At 44.1% G+C, this 27,953-nt stretch overlaps 1 protein-coding gene and 1 pseudogene across 9 annotated transcripts in view; both read left to right on the forward strand.

Annotated features, from left to right (window-relative positions):
• Nucleotides 1-25,374, forward strand: part of MIOX (myo-inositol oxygenase) — a 91,157-nt gene extending 65,783 nt beyond the window's left edge. For 5 of the 9 annotated variants that reach the window (XM_085870642.1, XM_085870641.1, XM_085870639.1 and 2 more), the window contains 3 exons: nucleotides 3,501-3,550; nucleotides 6,730-6,842; nucleotides 9,010-10,078. In XM_085870642.1, coding sequence (XP_085726768.1) covers nucleotides 3,501-3,550; nucleotides 6,730-6,842; nucleotides 9,010-9,160 — 314 coding nt within the window. In that variant the 3' untranslated portion in view covers nucleotides 9,161-10,078. The other 4 variants (XR_015055349.1, XM_085870640.1, XM_085870643.1 and 1 more) reach the window with 2 other exon arrangements.
• On the forward strand, nucleotides 17,663-25,374 carry LOC147032760 (uncharacterized; annotated as a pseudogene).
• Nucleotides 25,375-27,953: the final 2,579 nt, after the last annotated feature.

The raw sequence follows: 27,953 nt of genomic DNA on the forward strand, positions 1-27,953 counted from the left end.
ATTAGCTGTGTGTGCTTCAAATGCTCCATGTGTGGTGAGAGATTTGTGTGCAAGGAATTAAAATGGTGAAGAATGGGGAAAAATCTACCTTATCCCACACAACACATATTGACCCATACAATCCATGAGACATAAGGGAAGGACGAACTAAAACAAGTAATAACGAAATAACTATATCGGGCCACTATATGCTATGTGCCATTGCCTTGGGGTGGTGGCTCCCAGAACTGTCAAACTATGTTTATACACTACATAGCCAAAAGTATGCGGATACCCCTTCTAATTAGTGGATTTGGCTATTTCAGCCACACCCATTGCTGGCAGGTATATAAAATCAAGCAAAGGGGGCACCAACTCCATATTAATGCCCACGATTTTGGAATAAGATGTTGGAAGAACAGGTGTCCACATACATTTGGCCATGTTGTGTGTGTGTGTGTGTGTGTGTGTATGCGTGCATGTGCGTGTATATCTTATGTCTAGACGTGTGTGTGTGTGTGTGTGTGTGTGTGTGTGTGTGTGTGTGTGTGTGTGTGTGTGTGTGTGTGTGTGTGTGTGTGTGTGTGTGTGTGTGTGTGTGTGTGTGTGTGTGTCACATGCATCCCTCCCTCCCACAGTGAATAGCAACATTTGGTGAGGTGTCGCTCTCCCCACCACCCAACTCCCCCTTCTTCATTTTGTCTCTGTCTCTGTGTCTCTCTCTCTCTCTCTCTCTCTCTCTCTCTCTCTCTCTCTCTCTCTCTCTCTGTCTCTCTCTCTCTCTCTCTCTCTCTCTCTCTCTGTCTCTCTCTCTCTCTGTCTCTCTCTCTGTCTCTCTCTCTGTCTCTCTCTCTGTCTCTCTCTGTCTCTGTCTCTGTCTCTCTCTCACTCTCTCACTCTCTCTCACTCTCTCTCACTCTCTCTCACTCTCTCTCACTCTCTCTCTCTCTCTCTCTCTCTCTCTCTCTCTCTCTCCCACCTCCTCCCACTTTACTGACCCATCAGCGAAGTGACTGGTTATATTTGCTCATATATAATAACTCGTTGGATGTCTGTCTGTCTGTTCACGTTTTTTTGCAAGGACCGCTGGACCGACAACCACCAAATTTGATACACAGACCAAGTCCGACCCGGGAGTTGGACAAAGTGTATTTTCATCCACAACCTCAGCCTTTAAAGACCCTGATGAACAACAAGACCATTTTTTCACATGCTTGAGAGAAGACTTTTTACTTGCTTGAGAGATAAGACCCCTGAAGACCCACAAGACCCTTAAGACCATTGAATTCCCCGAACACATATCGCGTGATATCCCTCGACATATTGTGTGCTTTCAATATGGTCTGGCACCCTGCCTGGCTCACCAAACTTTCTTCCTATGGTATCCAAGGCCATCTTCACTCATGGTTTGCAGACTTCCTCTCCTGTCGCAGCTAACGTGTGGCCCTAAATGGAATTCTCTCATCCCCTCTTCCTGTCCATGCTGGAGTTCCTCAAGGCAGCGTTCTGGGCCCTGTTATTTTTCTGGTCTTCATCAATAATAATCTCTCTGACTCTCTGGAAAATCCTCTATCTCTTTGGTGGTGAGTCCACCCTCTGTTGTACCATCTGCATCCCTCAGACCGGCAAGCAGCAGTTTCTTCGCTCTCTGCAGATCTGGATAAAATCACAAACTGGTCCAACATGTGGAACATGTCTTTCAATCCGGACAAATCTCACACTCTCACGATGTCTCTCCGAAAGGACCGTTTGGAACCCCCCCTCCCCCCCAATCTACTTTCTCAACAATCCTCTGGAAGAAGTCCTTTCATTCAAGCTTCTGGGTCTCACTATCTGCCATGATCTTTCCTGGGAAAGCCACATTTCCAACCTGGCCTCCAAGGCCAGTCGCCGAATGGGAATCCTCCGCAGTGCAAAGTCCTTCCTCAGCCCACCTGAGCTCCTGGCCACATACAAAGCTTTCATCCGCAACCTGATGGAGTACTGCTCTCCCCTCTGGGCTGGTGCTCCTGCCTCCCACCTTTCTTGGCTTCCCGCTGTGGAAACCAAGGCATTTAGGATCATTGGTATCTCCGGCGATGAGGGTGAGTCTTTGGGCCTCTCACTCTCTCACCGCAGGCAGGTCGGTGGTCTTTCTGTCTTCTACCGTTTCCTCTCTGGTCTTGCCCCCCCTCCCCCTTTGCTCTGTGTGCGATATGTCTCTCCCATATTTCCGCAAGGCACTCAAGGTCCGCAAGCAACCGCCTTCTGGTAAAACTCCCAAAATCACGAATCACTGCTCACCTTCACTCTTTCATTCCTCTTTTTTCCCCACCTTTGGAATAAATTCCCACACCCTCTTCAATCCCATTCTTCTCTCCAGGCCTTTAAAACAGCTGTTCACCACCACCACCTCTTATCTTCCCCCATCCAAAACATTGATCTTTTCTGCCCCTGTTAATTCACCCACTGGTGTTCCCTTAAGACCCCTTTTCCCACTGGTGTTCTGGCTCTCCTGCCCCAACACAGTTCCCCCCTCCCCCACCTCCCTCACTCCATCGGTTTTCCTGACCCTGTTCCATCTGTACCTGTTTGTGGTGAGGATGTTGAGGTCACGGAGAGATTGACGTGGCAGTGATATTAATGGCTCCGCTGGCTATGAACCAGAGGTCAATAGACATCTGGGTCAGGCATGGGGAGTCATGGATTCACTCGATCATGGGGTGTGGCGCTGCCGGGACCTGTGCAGGAGGACGAAAGTCAGAGTTTTCAGGTCCTTGGTGCTTCCAGTCTTGCTCTACAGATGTGAGACTTGGACTCTGACCAGGGATCTGAGATGGAGACAATTCCTTTGGTACCAGGTCTCTTCAGACAAGCCTTGGCGATCGCTGGTCAGACTTTGTGTCCAATGAGTGGTTGATGAGAGAGACTCAAATGAGATTTGTTACCTGCCTAGGTCGTGAGCATCACCTGCGGCTGCATGTACATGTGGCTTGTTTTCCTGACGCTGATCCTACTCACCAGATTCTCTCAGCGAGGGAGCCTCGTGAGTGGAGGAGGCCAATGGGCTGAGCACGTACCTCGTAGTTGCAGCAAGTTTATCAACATCTCAAGGAGATGGGGATGGCCAGATGGAGGCCTCTGGAGTACTGGCAGAAAGTGGACACAGCAATGCACTGCTCTGGCGCATGCTCCCACACCTGACCTGAACTGATCCCACATGATCTTGCGTCAAACCAAAACAGCAGTGCAAGTTTCATTTTTGTAGCATTGATGGTTAAATACCCATTGTTACTTTTCAAAGAATGATTCTAATGCAAATACTTCCTGTATTATGTTCCACCTTCAATAAACAATACAGTACAGTATCATAATATTAAAATAACCATTGTTGATTCTATTTTATTATCATTATGATTGTGCTATTAAGGTTCTTGCAATGAAAGATGTAAGATCTTTCACAAGCATCCATTGATGTTTTTATTGTGTTGCTAGCATGTTAACAAATAGTTCACTTGATGTACAATGCATTTCTTTTCCAGAGTACCTGTATCAAGTGCTGAAATTCAATGGCTGCACGATCCCTCTGGAGGTAGGCAGCGAATTTTCTAATGATTTTTGTATGTAAGACATGTTCACCATCGTCTCGTACACGTCCAATTAACTTTCTTGGGGAACGATGCACCAATAAAGTACTGTGACCTTGATGATCCAAAAGACTGAACTGCAATATGAATCTCATCAATGTCTTTTAAAATCTATAAACCACTTTTAGAACATTGTAATCCTGCATTTTTTTTTAAACAAAGTTGATTAATTACCTTTAACTTTTCCTGACATTCCATAGCATTTTTATGATGAAGTTATGAAACAACTGAAATGCCTTATCTGTAAGTCTGTCTTTCAAACCCTGGATTTTCAGAAAGGCTGAGGAGTGACATTTTTGCGCAATCTGCAGAAACTGTTCTTGCTACTACTAAAATGTAAAATTATAAAATAATTCATTTAAAATTTTTGTCCTTCAACAAGCTGACTTGTTTGTTAATCTTTTGCATGATTTTACATTTTATCCATTCTTTCCTCCAAGGTGGTCAATCAGACCTTTATAAAACAAAGATATCTATATTCATTATTACCTCTGCCACCGAAGGTGAAGAAGGTTATGTTTTCACCCAATGGGTCGTGCTCAGCACATTGGCCTTTCACTTTCTGTCTGTTTGTCTGTTTGTCTATGTTCAGAGTATCTCAAAACGTTGTAGACTGATCTGAATGAAATTTTTTGAACAGGTTGGGTGTGTGACAAGAACGAACTGATTAGATTTTGGTGAAGATCCGGATCCGGATCCGACTACTAGAATTTTAAAAGTGATTCTTCACCATTGAGAGATAGGGCCAAAAACGATATGTAACACGATATCTCAAAAAGTTGTGGACGGATTTGGACGAAACTTGCTGGACACATTGGGTGTGTCGCAAGGACAAATTGATTCGATTTCGGTGAAGATCCGAATCCGGATCTGGATGCGATAATTATTTAATTTTTAAAGTGATTCTTCACCATTGAGAGATAAGGCCACTCCCCCAAAACTGACCTTGTTCCAAGTTTCCAGTTTTTCCTCTCTGAGAGTTTGCTTCTGTATCCATGTTGTCCACCCTGTGTGTCCTCCCCTACCCCTAATTCTTCCCCACATACCTTCTTTCTCCAAGTCTCCCTCTATTTTATCCCTCATCCCTGCTGTTGGTGTGTTCCCATCCCCCCTTCTTTCTGCTGTTCATTTTGTTCTGTTATGTCTTGATTTGTTCTATGTTCTCGGTCCTCCACAAGCCACAACTTTGCATAGAAAAAAGAAAGATGATAATCCACGAAGAATTATAAAGTTAAACTCTTTTTCCATCATGTGTTAAACTAACAGTCTGTTTGATCCGTCAGGAAGAATACACCCCAGAACTACTCCGGTAAAGGAAACTACTTATTTATTAGTGACTACTTTTTTAGTGATCCTCAGTGACTACATATTTTCAGATTAATAGCATTGCCATGAAGTATTTCAATGAATATTTATATGATTTTTTTCGATACAAATAAAAGTCTCCGCTCGTGGAATAGCTAGCGCACTGAACGGATCAGGACGTAATAGACAAAAACAGGACGCAAAACGCACATGCATGGAGAAGGAAACTCCAAGGAGGAAAAGCTGGAAAATTAGGAGGGATTTGGGTGGGATTAATGAGGGTATAAAAGATCATGGTTTTGTAATATGTAACAATATGAGATGGTGGTGAACAGCTGTCTTGAAGACCTGGAGGGAAGAATGAGATTAAAGAGGATGTGGAAGTTAATTCCACAGATGGGGAAAAAAGAGGACCAAATGAGTGGAGGTGAGCATTGATCCTGGATTTAGGTAGTTTTACCAGAGGAGGGTTAATGTGGACCGTGTGAGCCCCACAGAAAGGAAGCAGAAGAAGAAAGAGAGACCACCAACCTGTCTGCGATGGCGAAGTGGTAAGCCCATAGACTCAGCTTCAACGTGGGAGATTCCAATGATCTTGAAGGCCTTGGTTTCCAAGGCATCAAACTAAGCAAGATGTGATGCAGGGGAGCCAGCCCAAAGGGGAGAGCAGTACTCTATCAAGCTGTGGATGAAGGTCTCGTCGGTGGAAAGGAGTTCAGGTGTGCCAAGAAAGACTGTATGATGTAGGGAGCCAAGTCGGCGGCAGGCTTTGGAGTCCAACGTTGAAATGTGGTTTGCCCAAGAAAGATCATGGCTGATAGTGAGACGTGGGAGTTTGAATGACTGAACCTCCTCAAGAGGATTGTAGGAAAGTAGATAGGAGTGGTTGGGGGTGGGAGGGAGGGGTTAGTTGCCAGAAGGTCCTTGAAGAAAGAAAGAGAGAGTGAGAGTGGGAGATTTGTCAGGATTGAAAGACATACCGTATTCCAAGTGTTTGACCAACCTGTAAGTTTTTTCAAGGTCGGAAGAGAGGGAAAAGGCTGCTGCCTGCCTACATGAAGGATGAGGAATGTCATGACAGAGAGTGGAGTGATCAGAAAATAGATAAAGAGGATTTTCCAGCGAGTCAGAGAGATCATTAATGAAGATCATGAATCGAACTGGGCCCAGAACACTGCCTTGGAGCACTCCAGCCTTGACAGGGAGAGATGACAACAGGGTTCCATTGAGTACTAAACGTTGGCTCTGACAGTGGAGGAAATCAATAAGCCATGTGTGGAGTTTGCCTTGGATGCCATCGGCAGACAGTTTGGAGAGTAAGGCAGGATGCCAGAATGTATCAAAAGCAAGAGATTTGTCCAGAGAGACTGCCCTGATCTCATGTTCTGTATACTAGAAGCACCCGCTCCCTTCGGGGGCCGTCAAGCGGGTCATGTTATTATATTTATGCCTATTTTACTCCAAGGGGTCCAGGATTACACACCCAAAAAATGGTTGCGATCGGTTCAGTGGTTTTTGCTGTACCTGGGAGCAGACAGATGGACAGACGGTAAATTATAGTAAGATGTGTTTGAACACCCAAATCCTTCCTCCAGCCACTTTTAACTGTGATGCAGAAACTGTGTGTTAGTTTGGTGGACCCAGCTTCACTTGCTTGACCTTGTTTTCCATCCAACCCGACACTTTGACTGACACACACACACACACACACACACACACACACACACACACACACACACACACACACACACACACACACACACACACACACACACACACACAACAACTTTACCCTTTCTCTTCCTGTTCTTATCACCAGGGAATGTACATGGTGCGTTTCCACTCTTTTTACCCATGGCATACTGGTGGAGATTATGACCACTTATGCAATGAACAGGACAGACGGATGCTTCCATGGGTGAAAGAGTTCAGGTATGTTCTCATGCCTCCACGATCATTCTCAACAGAACTGGGGCTAATTATTGCACCACTTACATTTTAACTGCAGCATTTGCATATTTATAGCTTTACAATTAAGTAAGTACACGAGAATTCTATAAACGGCCAACAAATGGGAAAATGGTTTGGTAAATACAAGGTTAAATGCAATAACATTCATAGCCTTTATAACAAAAACTTTCATTACAAAATCTTCTGGGAAAATAGAACATAAATATTACACGCACGCACGGATATATATATATATATATATATATATATATATATATATATATATATATATATATATATATATATATATATATATATATATATATATATATATATATATATATATATATAAAGACCACAAGGGGAAAAACCAGAGATGTCACTTTATATAAATTTCAGGGTTATTGTACCTGCCAATAGTTGGCAACATAAGGTTTCCTCTCACAATATTACTTTAACAAATAACCAGGGGTGTCACATAATTTATATGGTATAAAGTTTAGCCGTGCAATGAAAAAACAAGTGTTGTCAAAGCTGAACAAGTAGAAACTCAGAGTTGTCAGTACTTTACTCCTGGTTATCTCCCTTTCATTCATGTTAACTGTTCCACCATAATATTGAGAGTTGAGAAACTAAAAAATGAAAGGTTGTAAAACTTTCACAGCATAAACTCTGAGCACTACAATGGCATATTTGGTTATATCATGGGCTCTGTTGTTGGTGCATATCGTGGTTCAAGCCTGGTCAAACCTTTATTGTGACTTTTATGGGACCCACGCCCTGGCTTAATGGTTAGCGCATATGAGTACCCATCCTCATTCGATGTACCCACCGCCCAATCAACCTGCTTAGGTATATGAGGGAGTCACATGAGGTGACTTCGGCTATCGCAGGGGTGGTTTATCCTTGGTTTCCTCCCGGTTTTCCATCATATTAAGTAGTACGGAGTAAGAAATGGAGAATCCATAGTCATATAAGTGAAATACCCTTGAGTATGGTGTTGAACACCAATCAAACAAAAAAACAATGACCGTTTCATGTTGAAAAAAATAATCTGTGATCACCAAAGACATGTAATGTATGCTAATAACCAACAAGCATGAATTTGCTACACATCCTGGGTTAAAATTGCATGGCAATTATTAAACAAGGGAATAACCAGTGATGTCAGTTTGCAACATTGATTCGTTCTTTGCTCTTAAATTAAATAACCCAGAAGCTTGGCAAATTCTACATGCTTAATTTGATCGGCCAATGATCACTCTTCCTTTTACTGGAAAAGAAATCTATATGACAGTTATTAAACAGTCCACTAAAGTCTTGAAACTTTGTTTTTCAGTTTCTTCAAAATTGACTTATCCTGACATCTCTGGTTTTCCCCTTGTGGTCTTCATATGTATATATGTATATATGCATATATATATATATGGGTATATATGTATATATATATATATATATATATATATATATATATATGTGTACACTATATATATATATATATATATATATATATATATATATATATATATATATATATATATGTATATATGTATATGAGGCCCCGCGAGGAGGAGTGATGTAAGCGCCATTTTTTTAATGATATGATGATGATAGGCTCGGATGATAGGGGAAGGGTTAAAATAGTGCTTTTTGGCATTAACTCCAAAATGGCCGATGTGGCCCTTACATCACTCCTCCTCGCGGCGCCTCATATGTATGTATGTATGTATGTATATATATATATATATATATATATATATATATATATATATATATATATATATATATATATATATATATATATATATATATTTTAGGGTGCATCAAACGCCCCCTTTTTTGCGAAAGCTTGAAAAACATAACGGCGATAGGACAGATGTGTTCATATACATGAAAAAACATTTCTCATTTTTTTTCAGAATTTTCGGTCATCATCTTGGGGGGTCCACATCGGGTTCAAAGTTCAGGCACGCAGCTCCTACGCATTTCTCAGAATAAGTGTTATTTTTCACTGTGTAGTGATCAAAACTTGTGTCTGGTGGTGAAATAATTCTGACATATCAATGTACTGCTCCTTTGGTGATGTTTGTAACATGGTTGGCTTGTAATTTGTTGGCACAGTTAACCGGAAAATGGTATTTTTCCCCAGAAATTGTGTTTTCCCGGAGGATTGTGTACATGCGCCATACAACGATTTGTGTCTGTATAAAGAGCTCATACGCTATGGATCTGGGGACCCCCGAGGTTTCTGCATCTGCTCTCAAAGCTCGACAACGTCATCTTTGGTACTTAACAGCTGAGTTTGTGCCCTTAGCCTTATTCAGTGAGGATGTTCCAAGTGCAGAGAAGCGTCGACTGGCTGACCGGATCATCTCTGTCAAGCCTGATAGAGAGGAACTTGGACTATTGCCTATTGGGCGCTTTGGTACAGACTTCGGAAAGCCTCACTTCCCCAAGGACATTCACTTGACATCTAGCCTATCTGACTTTGTCTCAGTTGATTCTTGGTTTGTGTTCCGAGAACTTGAACTGGACGATTCATTCTTAACATATGAAGTGAGTGAGTGGCCAACACTTCCAGCCGATGTGGATTCAAAATCTAAAACCAAAGCACTCAATGTAACTAATGATGCAGCTGAACGTCCAATAAAGCTCGGAACGGACTGTCTCGGTGCAGCAAGGTCTGAAGAACACTTTCAGAATGTGCATCAAGTCACTGAGAATGACAGGAAAGAGAATCCGAACCTCCGGAAACGCATGAAACTTGATCATTAATGATATTATATTAATGATCATTAATGATACCTCGATATGAATACACATAATTCTGTGTAATAAAGCCTTGAATTTGACAAAACCGAGGCATTTATTACTACTTTGTTGTTTTTTTTCTGGGATAATCACCAGTTTCCCGCTTCTCCGGCAAATTTCCCGGAAAATTTGATTGGCTCGATATCACTGGAACATCAGCAAAGGAGCAGTACATTGATATGTCAGAATTATTTCACCACCGAATACAAGTTTTGATCACTATACAGTGAAAAACAACACTTATTCTGAAAAATACGCAGGAGCTGCGTGCCTGAACTTTGACCCCGATGTAGACCCCCAAGATGATGACCGAAAATTCTGAAAAAAATGAGTTTTTTTTTCCATGTATTTGAACACATCTGTCCTATCGCTGTTATGTTTTTCAAACTTTCGCAAAAAAGGGGGCATTTGATGCACCCTAATATATATATATATATATATATATATATATATATATATATATATGCATATTGTATATGTATATATATGTATATATATATATATATATATGCATATTGTATATGTATATATATATATATATATATATATATATATATATATATATATATATATATATATATATATATATATATATATATATATATATACATATACTGGGCGTAGTGGCATGCGCCTGTAATCCGACTACTTGGAGGCTTGGGTTGGAGGATCGCTTGAGGACGGGCGCTCTGTGCTCGATATGTATTCGATATATGTATCTGTGCGCTTTGAGAGGGTGTAGGGCAACCCGGAATCATGGCGAAACCCAATCCTTATTCCTGTGTCGTAAGAGGCGACCAGGGTTGGGTCAGGAAGGGCATCCGGTATAAAACCTGTGCCAAATCAGTATGCGGATCATAACGGATGATCCGCTGTGGCGAGCCCTAACGGGAGCAGCCAAAGGAATAACAACATATATGTATATATGTGTATATATGTATATGTATGTGGGTGTATATATATATATATATATATATATATATATATATATATATATATATATATATAAATATAGATATATATATATATATATATATATATATATATATATATATATATATACAGGGGGCTGAAAAAGTAGGTATACAGTAAGGATTATACCAGTATTACCAGTGTTATAATAGTGGTGCGAGGATTCATTTAATACTAGAATTCATTTAATTCATTAAAATCAAAAACATTTGAGGGATTAATATGTTTATTATTGGTATGTTATTATTGATATGCTTGTATAATCAATAAAATACATTTTGTGCGCACGTTTTGTTTTTCATTACTGTTTTCCCTACTTTTGCAGACCCCTGTATATGTACATATATATACATATACATATATATATATATATATATATATATATATATATATATATATATATATATATATATGCCTGGTGTTGGCTTAATAGTTCGGGTGGTGGGCTTGGGATCATCGGATCCTGATTTCAAATCCCACTCCGCTGTTGAATTAATATCAGGTGGGGTTGACTCTGCTTATCATCTTTCTGAGGTCAGCAAAATGATTGCCAGCATGCTGGTATACTGTCGGAGTGGCGACCCGTCCAGGATTGTGTCCAATAGCCAAGGAGACTGCTTAAGCAGCACCAACACTCTGCACAAAGTATGTTCTCAATGGGTGTATATATATATACATATATATCTATAGATGTATATATATATATATATATATATATATATATATATATATATATATATATATATATATATATATATATATATATATATACACATTTAAATCGAAAACATGTGGAGTGTGACAAGCACTCCCCCAATCTCTATTGGATATAGTCCCACACGTAATCGTCCTACATGTGTGAGATATAGTCCGTAGGTGAGGAGGGGCGAGACTCTGACCCCAAACCCCTCACCCCCCCCCCCACATCCAACCAGTGAAACTGAGTCGAAAGCCTGGTGGATTTATTTAATGTGGTGATGGTTCAGCATAGGCATGATGGGCCAAATGGCCTCCTTAACAAAGTTCCTTGTTAAGATTTATTGGTTTCGCATTGATGTGGTCACAAACCTCATCGCTTCCAACAGACATTATCATGGTAAGTATTTCTGTGCAGCAGAATCACATCTTTTCCTCATGCAATATAAAGATCCTACTTTGGTATTTTCTGTAAATTTCATAGCCTGGAGCGAACAGCGATGGGAAAATCCAAAAATTGATGCTAATTCAGTATTTCCTGACGTCGACACACGTTCTCCTGCCTGGCGGACATCTGATCACGATAACCAGATACAAAAGCTTGCAAAAGCACGTTAACTTCTCCAAAAATATCTCGTATAAAAAACTACCATGGAAGTAATTCACATAATCATGGTCATGATGTGTTCGCAGTGCACCCCATCTCGATGAAATGGGTTAAGAAACGAATTAGCATATTGGAATAGCACCTCTATTCCCTGTAATTGTAGCATGCATTTCTAATGACAAAAATAGAGAAACCTCCGCATGTGTCATTGCAAAAATACGGATTTCCAAATTTCACCCATGGTAGTAGTAGTAGTAGTAGTAGTAATAGTAGTAATAGTAGTAGTAGTAGCAGCAGCAGCAGCAGCAAGAGCAGCTGCTTTGTGTATATTGTTTGCAAGTTTCCATAATGTATATTACTAGTTATAGCTAGAACGGCACTCAGTGGAGTTGATAGTCTCGCCTCGCTCACTCATTCTAAACAAAAATACCCTTTTCAACTGAACATGCGACTGTTGTGGCCCATGTACCCATATCATCCATGCACCCTATTGTCACATACATTGCCATTTTCCATAACTTTATCGATTACTAGACGACCCGTGAACCCGTTGGGTTCCTGTTGTGACTGCGGTTGGTGAAAAAAAAATCATTTCAAGAAAAAATAAAAAAGATAGCTCCAGCGAACTGCACCGCTGAGGTTGTTTACATTGATCAAATTCTCCCGAAGAGTACTTGACTGAATTGGGAATTGATTTTTTAAATAATTTTTTTTCATTGCCCGAATTTAACGAAACTTGATACTGCACACTGCAGGAGAATGGTGAGTAAAGGTGGACCGAAAATTTTTGCAATATCGTGTACCATTTTGGCTGTATTTCAGGAACATACGTACATACAAAATGAGAGTTTTAGTAATATACTTGACGACCCGTGAACCCGTTGGGTTTCCTGTTGTGACAGCGGTTGATTTTAAAAAATCATTTCAAGAAAAAATAAAAAAGATAGCTCCAGCGAACTATACCGCTGTGGTTGTTTGCATTGATCAAATTCTCCCGAAGAGTAGTTGACTGAATCGGGAATTGATTTTTAAAATAACTTTTTTCGTTGCCCGATTTTAACGAAACTTGATACTGCACACCGCAAACAAATGGTGAGTAAGGCGACCCTAAATTTTTGCACTATTGTGTACCGTTTTGGCTGTATTTCAGGAACATACATACATACATACATACATACAAGATGAGAGTTTTAGTAATATATAGATAGAAGATAAAGAGTTGTGAAGTGTGACAAAATGACAAAAGTGCTATGAGACAGTGCCGATGATGATTCTGTCACTTATTTTAAATATTGTACCTCCATATGATAATTTCAATGACATCTTGGATGCTGTTGTCTTGTCTGTACTTGTTTGTGGTAAGGGTGTTGAGGTCACAGAGAGATTCAGTTACCTTGGCAGTGATATTGATTGTCTCTGCTGGCTGTGAGCCAGAGGACAACAGAGGTCTGGGTCGGCCTGGGGATTCATGGATTCACTGGATCATGGGGTGTGGCGCTGCCGGTACCTGTGTGGGAAGACAAAAGTCTGAGTCTTCAGGTTCTTGGTGCTTCCAGTCTTGCTCTGTGGATGTGAGACTTGGACTCTGACCAATAATCTGAGATGGAGACTTAATTCCTTTGGTACCAGGTCTCTTCAGAGAATCCTTGGCTATCGCTGGTCAGACAGACTTTGTGTCCAACGAGCGGTTGCTGAGAGACACTCAAATGAGATTTGTTACTTGGATAGTCCGTGAGTGTCAGCTGCGGCAGTATGAACATGTGGCGCTTTTTCCTGATGCTGATCCTGCTCACCAGATTATCTCAGCGAGGGAGTCTTGTGAGTGGAGGAGGCCAGTGGGCCGACCACGTGCCTCGTGGTTGCAGCAGATTGATCAGCATCTCAAGGAGATGGGGATGGGCCAGGCGTCTGCCTGGGGGGTGGCCAGACGGAGGCCCTTGGAGTACCGGCGGAAAGTGGACGCAGCGACGCGCTGCTCCGCCGCATGCTCCCATACCTGACCTGACCTGATATGATAACAAACATGTTGAAAAACTATTTACATACCTAATTTATCAGAAAGATCATCCCACAAAACAATTAAAATATGCACAAAACAGCTCATTGAATTGTCGCGGGGGGGGGGGGGTGCAAGGTAGGTCCCACTGGCCCCCGGCCTATAAGATCTTAAGCCAGCCACCTTAACTGTTAAACCAACACCAGACTTGTGTTGTTCATGAGAAGGGCAGATGGGGAGCCATGATTTAGTCTTATGTTTGCAGTAGCTCAGCACGTGGTGTACTTGTCCTGCCTCTCAGTCATGCTGAAGAGGAAAGAATCTTCTCACAAGTTCACAAGCGTAAAATCCATTGCCAAGGGAGTTTGTCAAATGAGGTCACGTGCTCTCCTGCCATGCAAAACCAACTTCTTTAAAACTCCAGGTTTTCAGTATTTGATCCTCCGAGAGATCTCGTCAGAAAGACTGAGAAAGCCTGTGGTGAATACAATGCCGAGCACAGTCACATGAAGTGACTCGTCCGTCGGGTCGTGGCCATGTCGGTTTGATTGATCTCTGCTCGTTTGGTGAGGTGAGAAAATGAGACCCCACCCTCGGGGGGGGGGCGTCTCGAAAGATTGTGAACCACGATTGGTGTGTGTGGGCATGTGGCCCCTTGTCATCCCGGGGCCCGGGACCCCGTGCAATTGCACAGGATGCACACCGCTAACGCCCCCTCTGGTTGGGCTACCACGTATGGCCTGTATGCACCATGGCATAGAGTCCACCAGCATCTGAAATTCTGCAGGAGAGATGCGGCACCATTCTTCCACAAGAAAGTCAATCAACTCACAACTGTTTGATGGAGGTGGAAAATGTTGTCTCGTGCGTCGTTCCAGAATATCCCATCAATGCCTGATTGGGTTCAGATCTGGTGACTGAGAAGGCCATGACATCTGGATAACATCAGTGTCATGCTCATCAAACCACTGGGTGACCCACACGTGCTCTGTGGATGGGGGCATTTGGAGGGGGAGGAGGAGGAGATCTCCTCTTGCAGGTTTGCTAGCTATAATTATAGGCAACCAGACCTGTGCAGCATTTTTATACATGATCCTAAACATGCTGGGATGTTATTTGCTTAATCAACACAGGGTCTACACCTGTGTGGAACCCATTGCTTGGTGTTCCTCATTTATCCAGGTGTTTCCATTTTCTTTTCCACTACTTGTATCTATGAATGAAGGAAAAGAAAAATTGGAAAATTGGCCAATTCTGCTTGTACTCCACATTGACTTGTCGGCCAAAAAAATGGTAGTTATTTCTCATATGACATTGCATGACACTATCTATGTATGTTTATATCATATCCAAGATGCCCTCTGATGTGACGTGATCACTCTTCTTCTTTGTATGCAACAGTAAATTCGATTTGTACACCAAGTGTGAAGAACTGCCTGATATTTCAGCAATGCGTCCATACTACGAGTCACTCATCGCCAAGTACTGTCCTGGAGTGCTGTGCTGGTGAACAAACTGCAGAAGGTCTTCAAATTTTTTTTTAATGGGAGATCAATCGTGCACTGTGAAAAATAGATGCAAATACTTGGGATTGAGGGGGAGTCCTTGCTTAGCACGGTTTCACACAAAGTTATTTCACTATAACATGGTTTTCCTTTGAGGAAATACTTTTTGCACAACTCGGAAGGGTGCCCGTTATTACACGCTTTCTGAGCGGTGGTTGATGACCTTTCTTGTGCTGCACAGCTGGCTGCATGGAATGATACAACTCGCATTTCAATCCTTTGCCCCGCCATCAAATCTTCGACCATCATTTCTTTTTATCGGTATTTTTCGGTGACATCCATTGAAATGATGATTGGTAAAGCATGAGTCACATTTGCTCTACGGCCAGGATACGGCGGCCGTACCCCCCCTGAATTGACAGAAACGTGTGGCGGCCGCAGAGTTTCTGAGGTGGCCTCAGGGTGGCCCTATGCCATATGGCTATCTTTTACAGGCTGTGGGGGGTCTCCGTGGAAATAAAGTGCGGAGTTATAACTTTTTTCATTTCTAGGTTGGCCGTAGCAATTCGACAAGCCATAGCCATGACGTAGATGTGTTCCATGTCGACCATACGTTGGGCGTATGGTGGGCTTGCGTTATTCGTGCGTTTTCCATAGGCTCTTATCAATGAAAAATGAATTTTGCCAACCCCCAAAAAATTACGGCGGCCGCACTATTTCCACGTTCGCCTGCGGTCGCCTTGCGGGCACCTTTAGGCTACCTTGCATCTGCCTTGAAATTTATATGGCCGCCGCAGGGACACCCTAAGGTCACCGTGCGACGTCAAATCAAAGACCGTACGGCACCCCCACGTTTTCGGTCTCCACAATTTATAAATACCCCATGTGGCTACCCAAAAAATAAAAACATATGTTACTGCTACATTGTGTGACCGTGGAAATACTGCGGCCGCCCTATACTTGCTAGTGGCCGTAGATTTTATAGACCCTACGGCCGCCGAGCCAAATGTGACTGAAGCATAAGCGACCAACCAGTGATAATTGTGCTTCTGTTTCATCGGACGTTAAATTGAAGGTACTGGAGCAATATAAAAAAGATGAATGCGCTGTAGACGAAGGATGCACTCTCGGTCTTCATGAATCCACATTAATAACAATCCATGCAAATACCGATATAATCAAAGCAAGTTGCAAAGGCATTACCCCTTTAAGTATTGTTACATTTACGTGCAGTGTATCCTTTCCTTAATCTCTCTCTTTCTCTCTATCTCTCTCCTGCCTCCTCTCACATGCAATCCTCACCTTTTACATTATTTCTTTGGGGAAAGTTGTTTTCACACAATGCATTTCGCTTAACGTAGTACTTCTCAGGAACGCATCTACCGCGTTAAGCGAGGAATTACCGTACTGCAGGAGGGATAGAGTATTGCAGGATATTAGACCGGCAGCCAGCGAAATTTATTCAACCGGAAAGAGACAGAAGGTTTGACCACACGAGGTGGTTGATCATTTATTGCTGACCAAGGATTGGGATTGCTGCCAGTTCATAACCTGTACCTTAGGCCTACAGGTGACATTTCCGTGTCACCAAAATTGGATTTATTCAACCCAAGAGCGACAGGGAAACTAATCATACCATGACATGGGGTAGGGATCACAGTTGACCAAAAGGTAGTTGACAGCAATTCTAACCTGTACGTTTTCCAGGACAGCAATTTTTTATGGGGTCACGTGACCACATTTATTCAACCCGAGAGTGACAAGCATGAGACTTGGTTCATATAATCCGGTTATTGCCAAATACGAAAATATCAATGACAGCAATTTCACCCTGTACTTTGACCTTGACCCAGGTACAATATACCAACACTATTCAACTCAAATGCGACAAGCATAGAACTTATTTAAGCATGATCTAAGGATATTGCCAAACACCAAAATACCAATGATAGCAGTCTTTTCATGTACTTTGACCCTGACAGCATCCTTCGACATTGAACCAGTTACCCCATTCAGGATGGGGAAACTGACCCGACCCCGCCCAAACGCCGGCTGCCGGACCGTCAGCCTCGTTCCCGTGCGTGTATACTCTTGTAACGAGGATGCCTGACCACGTGAGCCACCCGGAAGTCTTTGCATGTTGTGGTGGTCGTTGATCAGTGAAGTGAAACGAGTCTTTACCATGGAAGTTTGAGGGCTCCTAGGGGACGTTATCATGGAGGATGAGGTGAGTATTTTCAATACGATACGCTATAATTTTCTGCGCTCCAAGTGTTGGTGCTCGTAAGCCAACGTAACTCGTGAGCTGGGTTTTCTCTGTCATCTTTACTTCCTCACCCACACACTGCACCGTACACAGCTTGACTTTGTTTTCTCTAACCTAGTTATTTGCAGACAGGAAATTGATAAGGGATTGAGGGGCACCGCACTCCACGGGTGCGTAGCCCTCATAAATCGCCATGCAGCCATACGTACCAACACCAAGTGTGCGTTTGTGCATGCCAAGTGCGCCGGCTATGCTCACCCATTTGCATTGCCCCCCAAAAGTGCGCATCAAAGGGCTGAAATTCTCACACTGGAATATTTTCAGTGCATTCTAGTAGATTCAATGCTGCATAATTCCATTTCCATAAAGTAATCCCATAATATACCGTCTTGACAAAATCTCAATGAGCACTCCAATGACCTAACACCACCACCACACCCATTTTGTGTCGTGTCATTCTCCGAGCATGCTAACTGCCGAGCGAATTTATTGCGCTTGATTTCTTCATTTTAGATTTGTTTCCTGTGTTGGAAGAAAGATGACAATCCACTAAAACACATCAAGGACGACGAGCAGTGGTCAAGGGTGCAAAATTCCTCGGATCGACGAAACTGTCTACAAACAGACATGTTTCAGGAAGCTACTGACAGGGTTCAAAATTGCCCAGACTATTCATGCCTGTGATACCATTCGACCTGTCTCAGTAAGTTCAGTGCTGTGAAAAAACATAAAGCTGAGGATGAAAGCAGCAAACCTCCAAGCCCAGCTAAAAAGACAGCTCAGTGTTTGGCTTTTTAAAATCGAGCCCTCGAGGTGTCATAGTTGACAAACACCTGCGTTTTCTGTTCAAAAGAAAAGAAATGATCCAAATGTGGAAAATCGTTTGAACCATTGAACCTGATGCTATGTATGAATGGTAGCAAATCAGTTGTAGCATGTGCTAGAGCGAACCCAAATTCTACTTTGAGTCAGAAAATTCTGGCGCTTGTTCGAGGAACGGACGACCTCGTGGCTCCCGAGGGCATGTACCACAATACTTGTCGCTTGAAATTCCTTCGAAGTAATGTTGCTGAGGCTGCAAGTTGCAGATATGATTTTACTGCACCCTCAGCTGTTCACAGGGTAGCATTCGAAACGATACAGGGATTCATTGACTCCCAAGTAGTGGCAAAACGTTTTCCAGTCACAGTTGCATCTGTAATGGAGTTATACAAATCAGAATTCCTGGCCAGTGGTGGGATTTCTGGGGAAAAAGAAGGATACACCACACAGAAGTTGCTGGATAAAATAAAAAAGCCTACAAGGACAACCTGTGCTTTGGCAAGGGGTCGAACAAGACCGGGAATTTCATTTACCCGCCATCTCTCAGTTTTGATGATGCTGTTGTGGCTTTGAAAAATACCACTGCGGATGAACAGGATCGAGTGCAATGATGTTGCGATCGGAGATTCTACAAATGGAGAAGACCCAAATTCCGAGCCCTGCAACCGTTGATTCTCTGAAGAAAACCACCCCAGAAATACCTCCGCTGACAAAACTTTTCTACAGAACACTACTGTGTGGCATTGCCGAAGCACCATCAGCCGCTAAGGAAAGAAAGTGTGAAGCACTCTCTTCAGATGCAGTCTATACCGTATCACAGGGAAATGTAAAACCTTGGAAAAACACAGCGCTAGGTATTGGACTTTCTTCGATGTTAGGAAGCAAGAGTGCAATAACAGTACTGAACAGACTTGGTCATTGTGTGAGCGACGACAAATGCAAAAGACTCATGGCGGAAATCGCGTACACCTGTGCTTCAGGAGAAAAGGAGACACCGGCAGGACTGTTGCCCGACACAACTTGCAACTGGTAATAGTGGGGCAGATAACAGCAATTTTTGAGAGGAATCGTGCAAATGATGATACAAGCATCAAGTTTGACACATTTGTTTTCCAGGGGATTCTAATCAAATCTGCCCGATTGGCCATTTGAAAATCCAAATTTTTCGAAATGTGGATTTTCAAATGGCCAATTGGGCAGATTTGATCACAAAGCCCTGCAGAACAGAAATGCCAAATTTGATGTTTGTATCATAATTTGAACGATTTTTCTACTATCTACTACACTAAAAGAAAGTGCCGACCGTCTCAAGCAGATGTTCATTGAAACATGCCATCCGTTCGGTCCCGCTGCATCAGAGGCCCTCATCAACTTGGCTACGGGGAAAAGTGTCTGCGAAGCGATGACCAAGTACCTGACCACAACTCTTCATCGCGGAAAATTGGCAAGATTGGAGTTTCTGCTTGAGTGCGCAGAAGACGGGTCAAGATTTCTAAAAGCTGTGAAGCACACCAGAGTGCAAAACTTTGCATCGGAAAACGCTCGGAAACCGATCAAATGTGATAAGGTTGGTACCAAAGGTGTGAGAGACGCCTTCGCTCACGTCTTAGCGATGGACGCGGTGCGAGAAGTTATCAATCTCAGAGATCTACTAAGCCATCCAATTACGTCGATTCCCCTGTCAATCGCACACAGCGACGGGTCAGTGACGAAGACGACCAAGTCGTGCTCACCAAAGTTCTGGAAGGAAAACAGAAAGAACCGCTCTTGGACATCTCACTCTCAGTGCGGCCCTTGGTTTATATTGTTGATGGCGGTCTTATTCTCTACGAGGTTCTCCCTCGCCATAAGCGATCAACGTATCGGTCGATAGTGAGGGATATAATGGTGCACATTTATGGGAGTGCCGGTATCGTGATGGAGGTGCATTTACTTCTTGACAAGTACGTTATGCCATCAATAAAGGACCCGGAGAGGAGGATCCCGGGTGGTGGCTGTGATGAGGATTTTGTGACAACAGGGCTGGAACAAAAGCAGAAAAAGAATGGCAGTGAGCTCCTCAAAAACTATCGTTTCAAGAATGCCTTTCTGAAATTCATGATGGAAGAAGTCCAGAACGAGCAGTAAGCTTTGATCATTGACCGCAAAACGGTGTATATCTCAAACGGGGGAAACTGTATAGAACTGAAGGTGAACAGCATGGGGTTGTTGGTGGTGTCCGTTCCACCACAGTATCAGGGTCAACACGAGGAAGCAGACACTCTCATTGCCTACCATTCTGCAACGGCGATGTCAGGTGACATGACCATACGTTCCTCGGACACGGACGTTATGGTGATACTGTTGCCAGTCGCTGCAAGACATCCGCACTACCTAATACTCAACTACGGAAGCGGAAACTATCGCCGTTACATCAACGTGTCTGAAATCGCTCACGTACTGGAGGATATGGAAACAGGTACAACAGAGGCTGCCGTTGGTTTTCACGCCCTAACAGGATGCGACTACATGTCTGCTTTCTACCGAAAAGGAAAACAGAAACCGTTTGAAATCATGCAAAAAGGATATGTCAAGGCTCTTCAGTCTTTGTGTGGTGACGAAATGGATGTGCTGGGGTTGGAGCGATTCGTTTGCCACGTGTATGGCAATAAAAAAGCAAAATGCATCAATGCGGCGCGAGTAGAGGCCTTTTTCAAGATGGTGGGCGTGGGAAAGTTCTCTGAACAGGTGAGGAAGATCAACTGTGCTTCCTTGCCCCCCTGCAAACGTACCCTGCTGCAACATCTCAGTAGGGCTCACTACGTCTCCTTGATGTGGACGTCGGCTTTGAAGGCGAATCCAACGGCCGGAATCAATCCCATCAACTATGGCTGGCAAATGGATGCAACTGGAAATTACACATTTCATTGTTTTCTTGGGCCTGTACTACCCGAAGAGCTGAAGAAGCCTTCATCTACTGCGCCAGGGACGGCGGAATCTGAAGAGGATCCTTGCGAGTGCGACACTGATGTCGAGGAATCCGTCCACGGCTATACAGACCAGCCCATTGACACTCTCTCCCCGGATACTGATGGTGAACCCTGGAGTGGTGACAGCGGGAGCGAATCCGAAACGGATTAATTGATCAATACGACCAATACTGCTCGTCATAATACCAATACTGATCAATTGTATGGATCTTTTATGCCATTTGGACGATGACGAAGAAAGAAGAACCGACATTCCTGCTATGGGAAGTGAAGCTTTAGGCCCAGTTTCTTGAAGCAGTAAGATGCGTCTTACATCCAAGATGCGTCTTACCGCTTTGAGAAACCGGGCCTTTGTTTTCTGCCGTGGTTTAAGATTATTTTATGTCGGGGCATTGGTTAAATTTGGCATTAAATTTAATTTGGAATTATTACGGGTTTAATGTCGAAGGATGCTGTCAGGGTCAAAGTACATGAAAAGACTGCTGTCATTGGTATTTTGGTGTTTGGCAATATCCTTAGATCATGCTGAACTAAGTTCGATGCTTGTCGCATTTGAGTTGAATAGCGTTGGTATATTGTACCTGGGTCAAGGTCAAAGTACAGGGTGAAATTGCTGTCATTGATATTTTCGTATTTGGCAATAACCATAGATTATATTGTTGTGCTTTTCCACCACTCCGGCGTGCGGACGACTGCCTTTAGCTAATTGCGGCCGCGCGCCCACCGAACGGGCAATTCGAGTCGCAGCTTTTGGATCAACACCGAAATCCAGCTACGGGTGTGTTTTTAACCACACCGCAAATCAGCCAACTCTCCTGTCCACGTGTGACAGGGTCCGATCGCCAAATTGTCGATTTACCTAAGTATGCGCGCAGACAGAAATGCCAGGGATTTACACCTCAACGGGACCTGCTTGGAAATGAGCTGCTTAAGCAACTCGCTCCGTTTGCGATTTGCCGAGCGGTGTATTATCGCGAGGCCCCGTTGGACCCGATTATCTTATCGGCTATTAAAAGCCAGCTAATATCCCGAACGCAATACGGCAACTCAATGGAGGAAGAGGACGCAACGAGCAGGTGAACATTTAAACAGGGACATTTATTTATCACACGTATGCACTCATGCAGTCCATGAAGCAATGCTGGTATTCCAACACGAATGCAATGAATGGGGGTAGGGACAAGACACGAGTAAATAAAGACCGACAGCCGTTTGTCTATTTATTATGTACACAATCACTTAACCACAATTCTACTTAGCGGACACGGCGCCACAACTTTCATACAAAGAAAACCCCAGGAAAGGAAAGGGCAGAACTGGACCCGTAGGCCTTTAATATTCACGGAGCTGTGGAGACCGCAAGAGCTCCGAGAGGCTGTGCTGGTTACCTGCCACCCTAGTGGTGACTCGCTGGGCGACCATCGACGTTTCGCCGTAAACACGGCAGCTCGGTTGATCCAGGCCCCGCCGTGCGGCCTGGTGGATCGGCCTAGCCGACGACGCCTCAGAGGAACGAACGGGCCTTGCTCTTTTATGAGTTGATGCTCTTTTAAAAGCCCGCCCGTTCCTCAGCGTTGCTCGGACCATCTCGGGGCCGGCTGGCGACTTCTCTCCGGCTGTGTCCACTGACCCACAGTTCGGCACGGTACTGCAGGCTGCGCTCCAGGCTTTGCTGCGCTCTGATGACCCCAACTGCCCTCCATGGGACTCGAACCTTGTGGTATTTCCAGACTGCACCGCGACTCCAAACAGACTGCAGCTCGACTCCGCTCCCAGACTTCAGACGAACTCCACGGCGCACCCAGACTGACTTGCTTGGTGTTCAGCGTGCCTTTTTATGGGGTCCGTGGGTGAGGCTTGATCTTTCACCTCTCACCCTTCAACCCCCGCTAGCTCCGCCCCTTTTGGTATTTTGATCCCATCTCGTTGCGAAATGCGGAGAAAGCGGACGTGGCAGAGATCACCGGCCGTGGAAAGCGGACGTGGCAGAGATCATCAGCTCCCGCCCTAACGAGGGAGTCCCTGCGTCTGTCGGCGGATGGTGTTGTTCGTGGGGATTCGCTGTGGCTGGCGAAAAGATGGCGGCGCAATGTAGATGAGGGTGAGGTGATGTTGTTCGTTTGTAGAGATTTTGTTGAGGAGATGGTGAGGAGATGTCGTGGTTGGCGCTGTGGTGGGGATGGCATGGTTGTTGAGATGCGGTTGTTCCAAAATAAAGATAGCAAAAGAATAATACTCCCTCAAAGATCACAGCCCGGTTACACGGATAATTCCTTTTAGACATCGGTGGGGAAATCTAATCTGAACACACACTTATCGACATAACTGATCTCTGGGAAGCCTGAATGGCGTTCTGTGAATTTCCACAACCGTAACACTACCCCCTCCCCTTTTTACAGACTCGTCGCGAGTCATCAATTTTTCGTGTGCCTTCATGTGTAAGTTCTCCCCTAGTACGATATACCTTTGGATCCCTGAGTGCAACATTTGTTGTATCCGTGTCCGAAAAGTAAATAACCTACGGGCTGAGTAACTAACTAAACAAACTCATAGAGACGACTTATCTATATTGCCGGCGCTGCGACAAACATGCAGGGGGAGCAAAACTCATTTACAATTTACCCTTAACTTAACCTTAACCTTCTAAATTTACACTAAACCATGGCCCAGGACTGATGGACTCTGTGGGGAAAAAGGGCATGGCAGAGTTCGTCAGTATTTTGAGGGTGAGTGCCCCCGCAGCTGAAGGTCGGATGTCTTCGGGGCCTGTTCAAAAGGCCCCGTTGTCTGTCACTGAACCTTCTTATGTCTTCAGCTGCTGGAGGCAACCCACCCCAACCCAGCATGCCATATGCCATCCCAAAGGCCATTTTTCAAGCAGGGAGCCAGGCTGCCCAAATGCAGTCTCTGGCTCACGAAACAAATGCAGGTATGAACAGGGAATGTGGCCGGCTGCCCAATGCAGTCTTAGACCTCCCCTTTGAAATGAGCACAGTGAACACAAAACGGTGCACGGGCTGCACCAATGCACAAATAATTCCCTTTAGACATCGGTGCGGAAATCTAATCTGAACACACACTTATCGACATAGCTGATCTCTGGGAAGCCTGAATTGTGTTCTGTGAATTTCCACAACCGTAACAATATGAACCAAGTCTCATGCCTGTCGCTCTCGGGTTGAATAAATGTGGTAAAACATGACCCTATAAAAAATTGCTGTCCTGGATAACGTACAGGTTAGAATTGCTGTCAACTACCTTTTGGTCAACTGTGATCCCTACCCCATGTCATGGTATGATTAGTTTCCCTGTCACTCTCGGGTTGAATAAATCCAATTTTTGTGACATGGAAATGTCACCTGTAGGCCTAAGGTACAGGCTACGAACCGGCAGCAATCCCGATCCTTGGTCAGCAATACATGATCAACCACCTCGTGTGGTCAAACCTTTTGTCTCTTTCCGGTTGAATAAATTTCGCTGGCTCTCGGACTAAATGGACAGAGTTGACAACCCACATGGAACATTCCATTGCTGTCAAATTTTTTGCATACTTACGGTATAGTTGTCTTTGTTTTCCACAACATCTGTCCGCTGTAGTACCTACTGTTCACTGGTCTGTAAAGCTTGGATATCACTGTTAATCATTGTTTTCAAGTTCCTTTTTCTCGTCGTACACTATTCCAGCTCCTTTCGTCTGCATCAGACATGAGAGCATCATTCCTGCAGCATGGCGCAGCTCATGGGGTATGTGCACATGAATGAGCATGTGTATAATGGGTGCCAATTTTATCAAATATGGGAGACTCCTTTATTGCACAAGTTATGTCCATGGGTTCTTTATGTTTAATAAAACTCAATAATTATTGTGAACTGGTTGTGTCCCTGTCCTCCGTTCTGTAATTCTTTGCTTCATGCCTCATTTCCATTTATCTTTGCTTTGTGTTAGTGTTGAATCATGTGTGTCATTATGCAAACAAGGATATAAAGTGATATTTGCCAACATAAAACACACACACACACACACACACACACACACACACACGTCGATTAAGTTAGCACGTAATCGTCTCATCAAGGCATGTTTACTCACATGCTTCCCCACTTGGGTCTAGTGATGGCGATTTGCAAAGCCTGAATTTTGATGGCGAGCAGAGGGAGAGGCATAAGGTGTTTTAGAGGGATGGCTCGCAATCTGAGTGAGGTGGAGAGGCTCAGAGGAGGTAGGAGGTATCGGCCATCATGGGGCGAGCATTGCTTTGCAGCCTGCATGCTGTCGGCTTGACGTTCCAAGGCTGTTTATGTCTCCGATGGACCGATGGGCCGTGTGAGGCCCTGAACACTGAGGATTAGGGTTTTGGGTGTGATATGGCCGAAGTGGAAAGGCTTGATCGAGCGTGGCACGGATCACCAAGCGAAGCTTTGTGGTTTGTGTACCAGGATGGGGCCCCACCATGGATGGTTGCATCATGGGCACACTTCTTGAAGCCCCAGTCGATTGTCTTGCTGCGAAGCTGGTGACAGACGTCGATGGTCTTGTAGGCCAGGCAGAGAAGGGCCCAAAGCGGTGCAATGCTACTCACATCTTGGCTTGGATATCTGGTGGCTCGGGTGACGATCCGGAGGTGAAAGATCGATGTTGATGTGCCGGAAGATGGCAGTGATATCCTGGTAAAAACATAACCTCCATCCACCTTCAGTGGCAGAGGTAAATATAAATTATTGCAAGGACAACAAAAAAATTATGACAAAGGGAGAAAACGAGATCACATGTTTGAAAATGGCCCAAAAGTTCTACCGTGAACAAGAAAAACAAAATACATCAAAAACCCCTGAGAAGGATAAAGTTGAACATTTCAGGAAAGTGATTTCTGAAGACACAAAATCAACACAACGAGGCAGATTGGATCCGAAAGTTGGAAAATAAAAAGCAATCGTCTAAAGGAAATTACCCCAGTGATATTTGATGAAAAAATATTTTTTAAACAACTTGCAAGAATGCCAAACTTTAAAAGCCCTGGCCCGATGGACGAGCAAGGCTTTGCAGCTTGCAAAACATGAATCAAAAGCAATCATTGAAAACCAGGACTCATTGCTCACATACGACCAGATGATCCCATAAAACGTGAACCCAGAAAACAAAGCATTGCAACTGGATATATTGTTACGGATTTGGAAACCTTGTGCAGACAAACAGCAATAGAGTCCCCGTAGTTCAGTTATTTCGATAAGTATGTGTTTATAGTTAGAATCCCTCCTTCTGTCTAATGGGAATTTCGTGTGTGAGCGACTAGTTATTTTTTTTAGTTAGGTTTTTATTATCCCCAGTCGCGTGGTGGAAGGGGGATATTGTTGTCACCCTGGTCGTCCGGCTGTCCGTCCGTCCGTCCGTCCGTCCGTCAACATTTATAGCTGTGAGTGTGATAACTCATAAACTGTTCGCCATATCGATTTGAAATTTGGGTCACACATGTACCACATGAAAAGGAAGAACCCTATTGATTTTGGGCGTGGCCGGATCCAAGATGGCCAACTGGGGCGGCCATCTTAAAAAAATGTGTTTTGTAATAAATGGAAAACCGCTTATCTGATTTCAATTATTTTTGATTACTACGTTCCTCATCCCTGGGGAACTTTTTCGAGATGATGACCAAATGGTGTCTTGTTTCCAATTCACCTCCCTCATTATCTGGAACATGTATGACCTTTTTCATTCAATGGCAGGGGATTCCCCATCTCTGATGGTATATTTATAGCTACAACTACAACAGCGACGCAACCCGGTCGCCATTGCCCACGTGTTTTTGGCTGAAGGCGTGGGTGGAGCCTCCATCACTTCAGAGAGAGGATCCACCCCAAGGCAGGGCATGGACGTTTCCTCCAGCAAATGAGCGAAGGGCAAGCATGGCACGCACGCCCCAGCAAATCGGGAGGTGACCACGAGTCGTCCGACAACCCCTCGTCCAATCAGGAGGTGAGTGGCGAGGCAAAGAGACCCCTCCCACCTCAGAAGAGTCGAGTGGTTGTTGGGACCAGGGTTCGGCAGAGAGGAGATCATGGCAATTGCCGAGCGGTCTGTCGTCGTGGCTGAGTGGTGGTCGACGTGGGCTCTGCAACGGTCGTGGTCCTGGTTGGAGTGGTCTGCAGTCCTTTGGAGGGCAAGTCTGGTGACCGAGCAGCCATGGTCATGGGCCGTGGACTTCGGGTCATGGGTTTGAGTCCCACCGTGGTGGTTCGGGTCGGTGTGCCCGCACAAGGTGGGACAGGTACCCCGGCCCGGCTCTACCAACTAAAGACCAACGGGTCCAATTCTTTTGGGTGTGTGTGTGTGTGTGTGTGTGTGTGTGTGTGTGTGTGTGTGTGTGTGTGTGTGTGTGTGTGTGCGTGCGCGCGCGCTCCGTCTTTAAGTAGGATTGTTAAGTGTTTTTGCTCATTGTACATTGCCTGCCTTT

This window comes from Eptatretus burgeri, chromosome 2 (genome assembly GCF_056783735.1).
Source record: "Eptatretus burgeri isolate ZD-2024b chromosome 2, Ebu_testis_v1, whole genome shotgun sequence".
Taxonomy (NCBI): domain Eukaryota; kingdom Metazoa; phylum Chordata; class Myxini; order Myxiniformes; family Myxinidae; genus Eptatretus; species Eptatretus burgeri.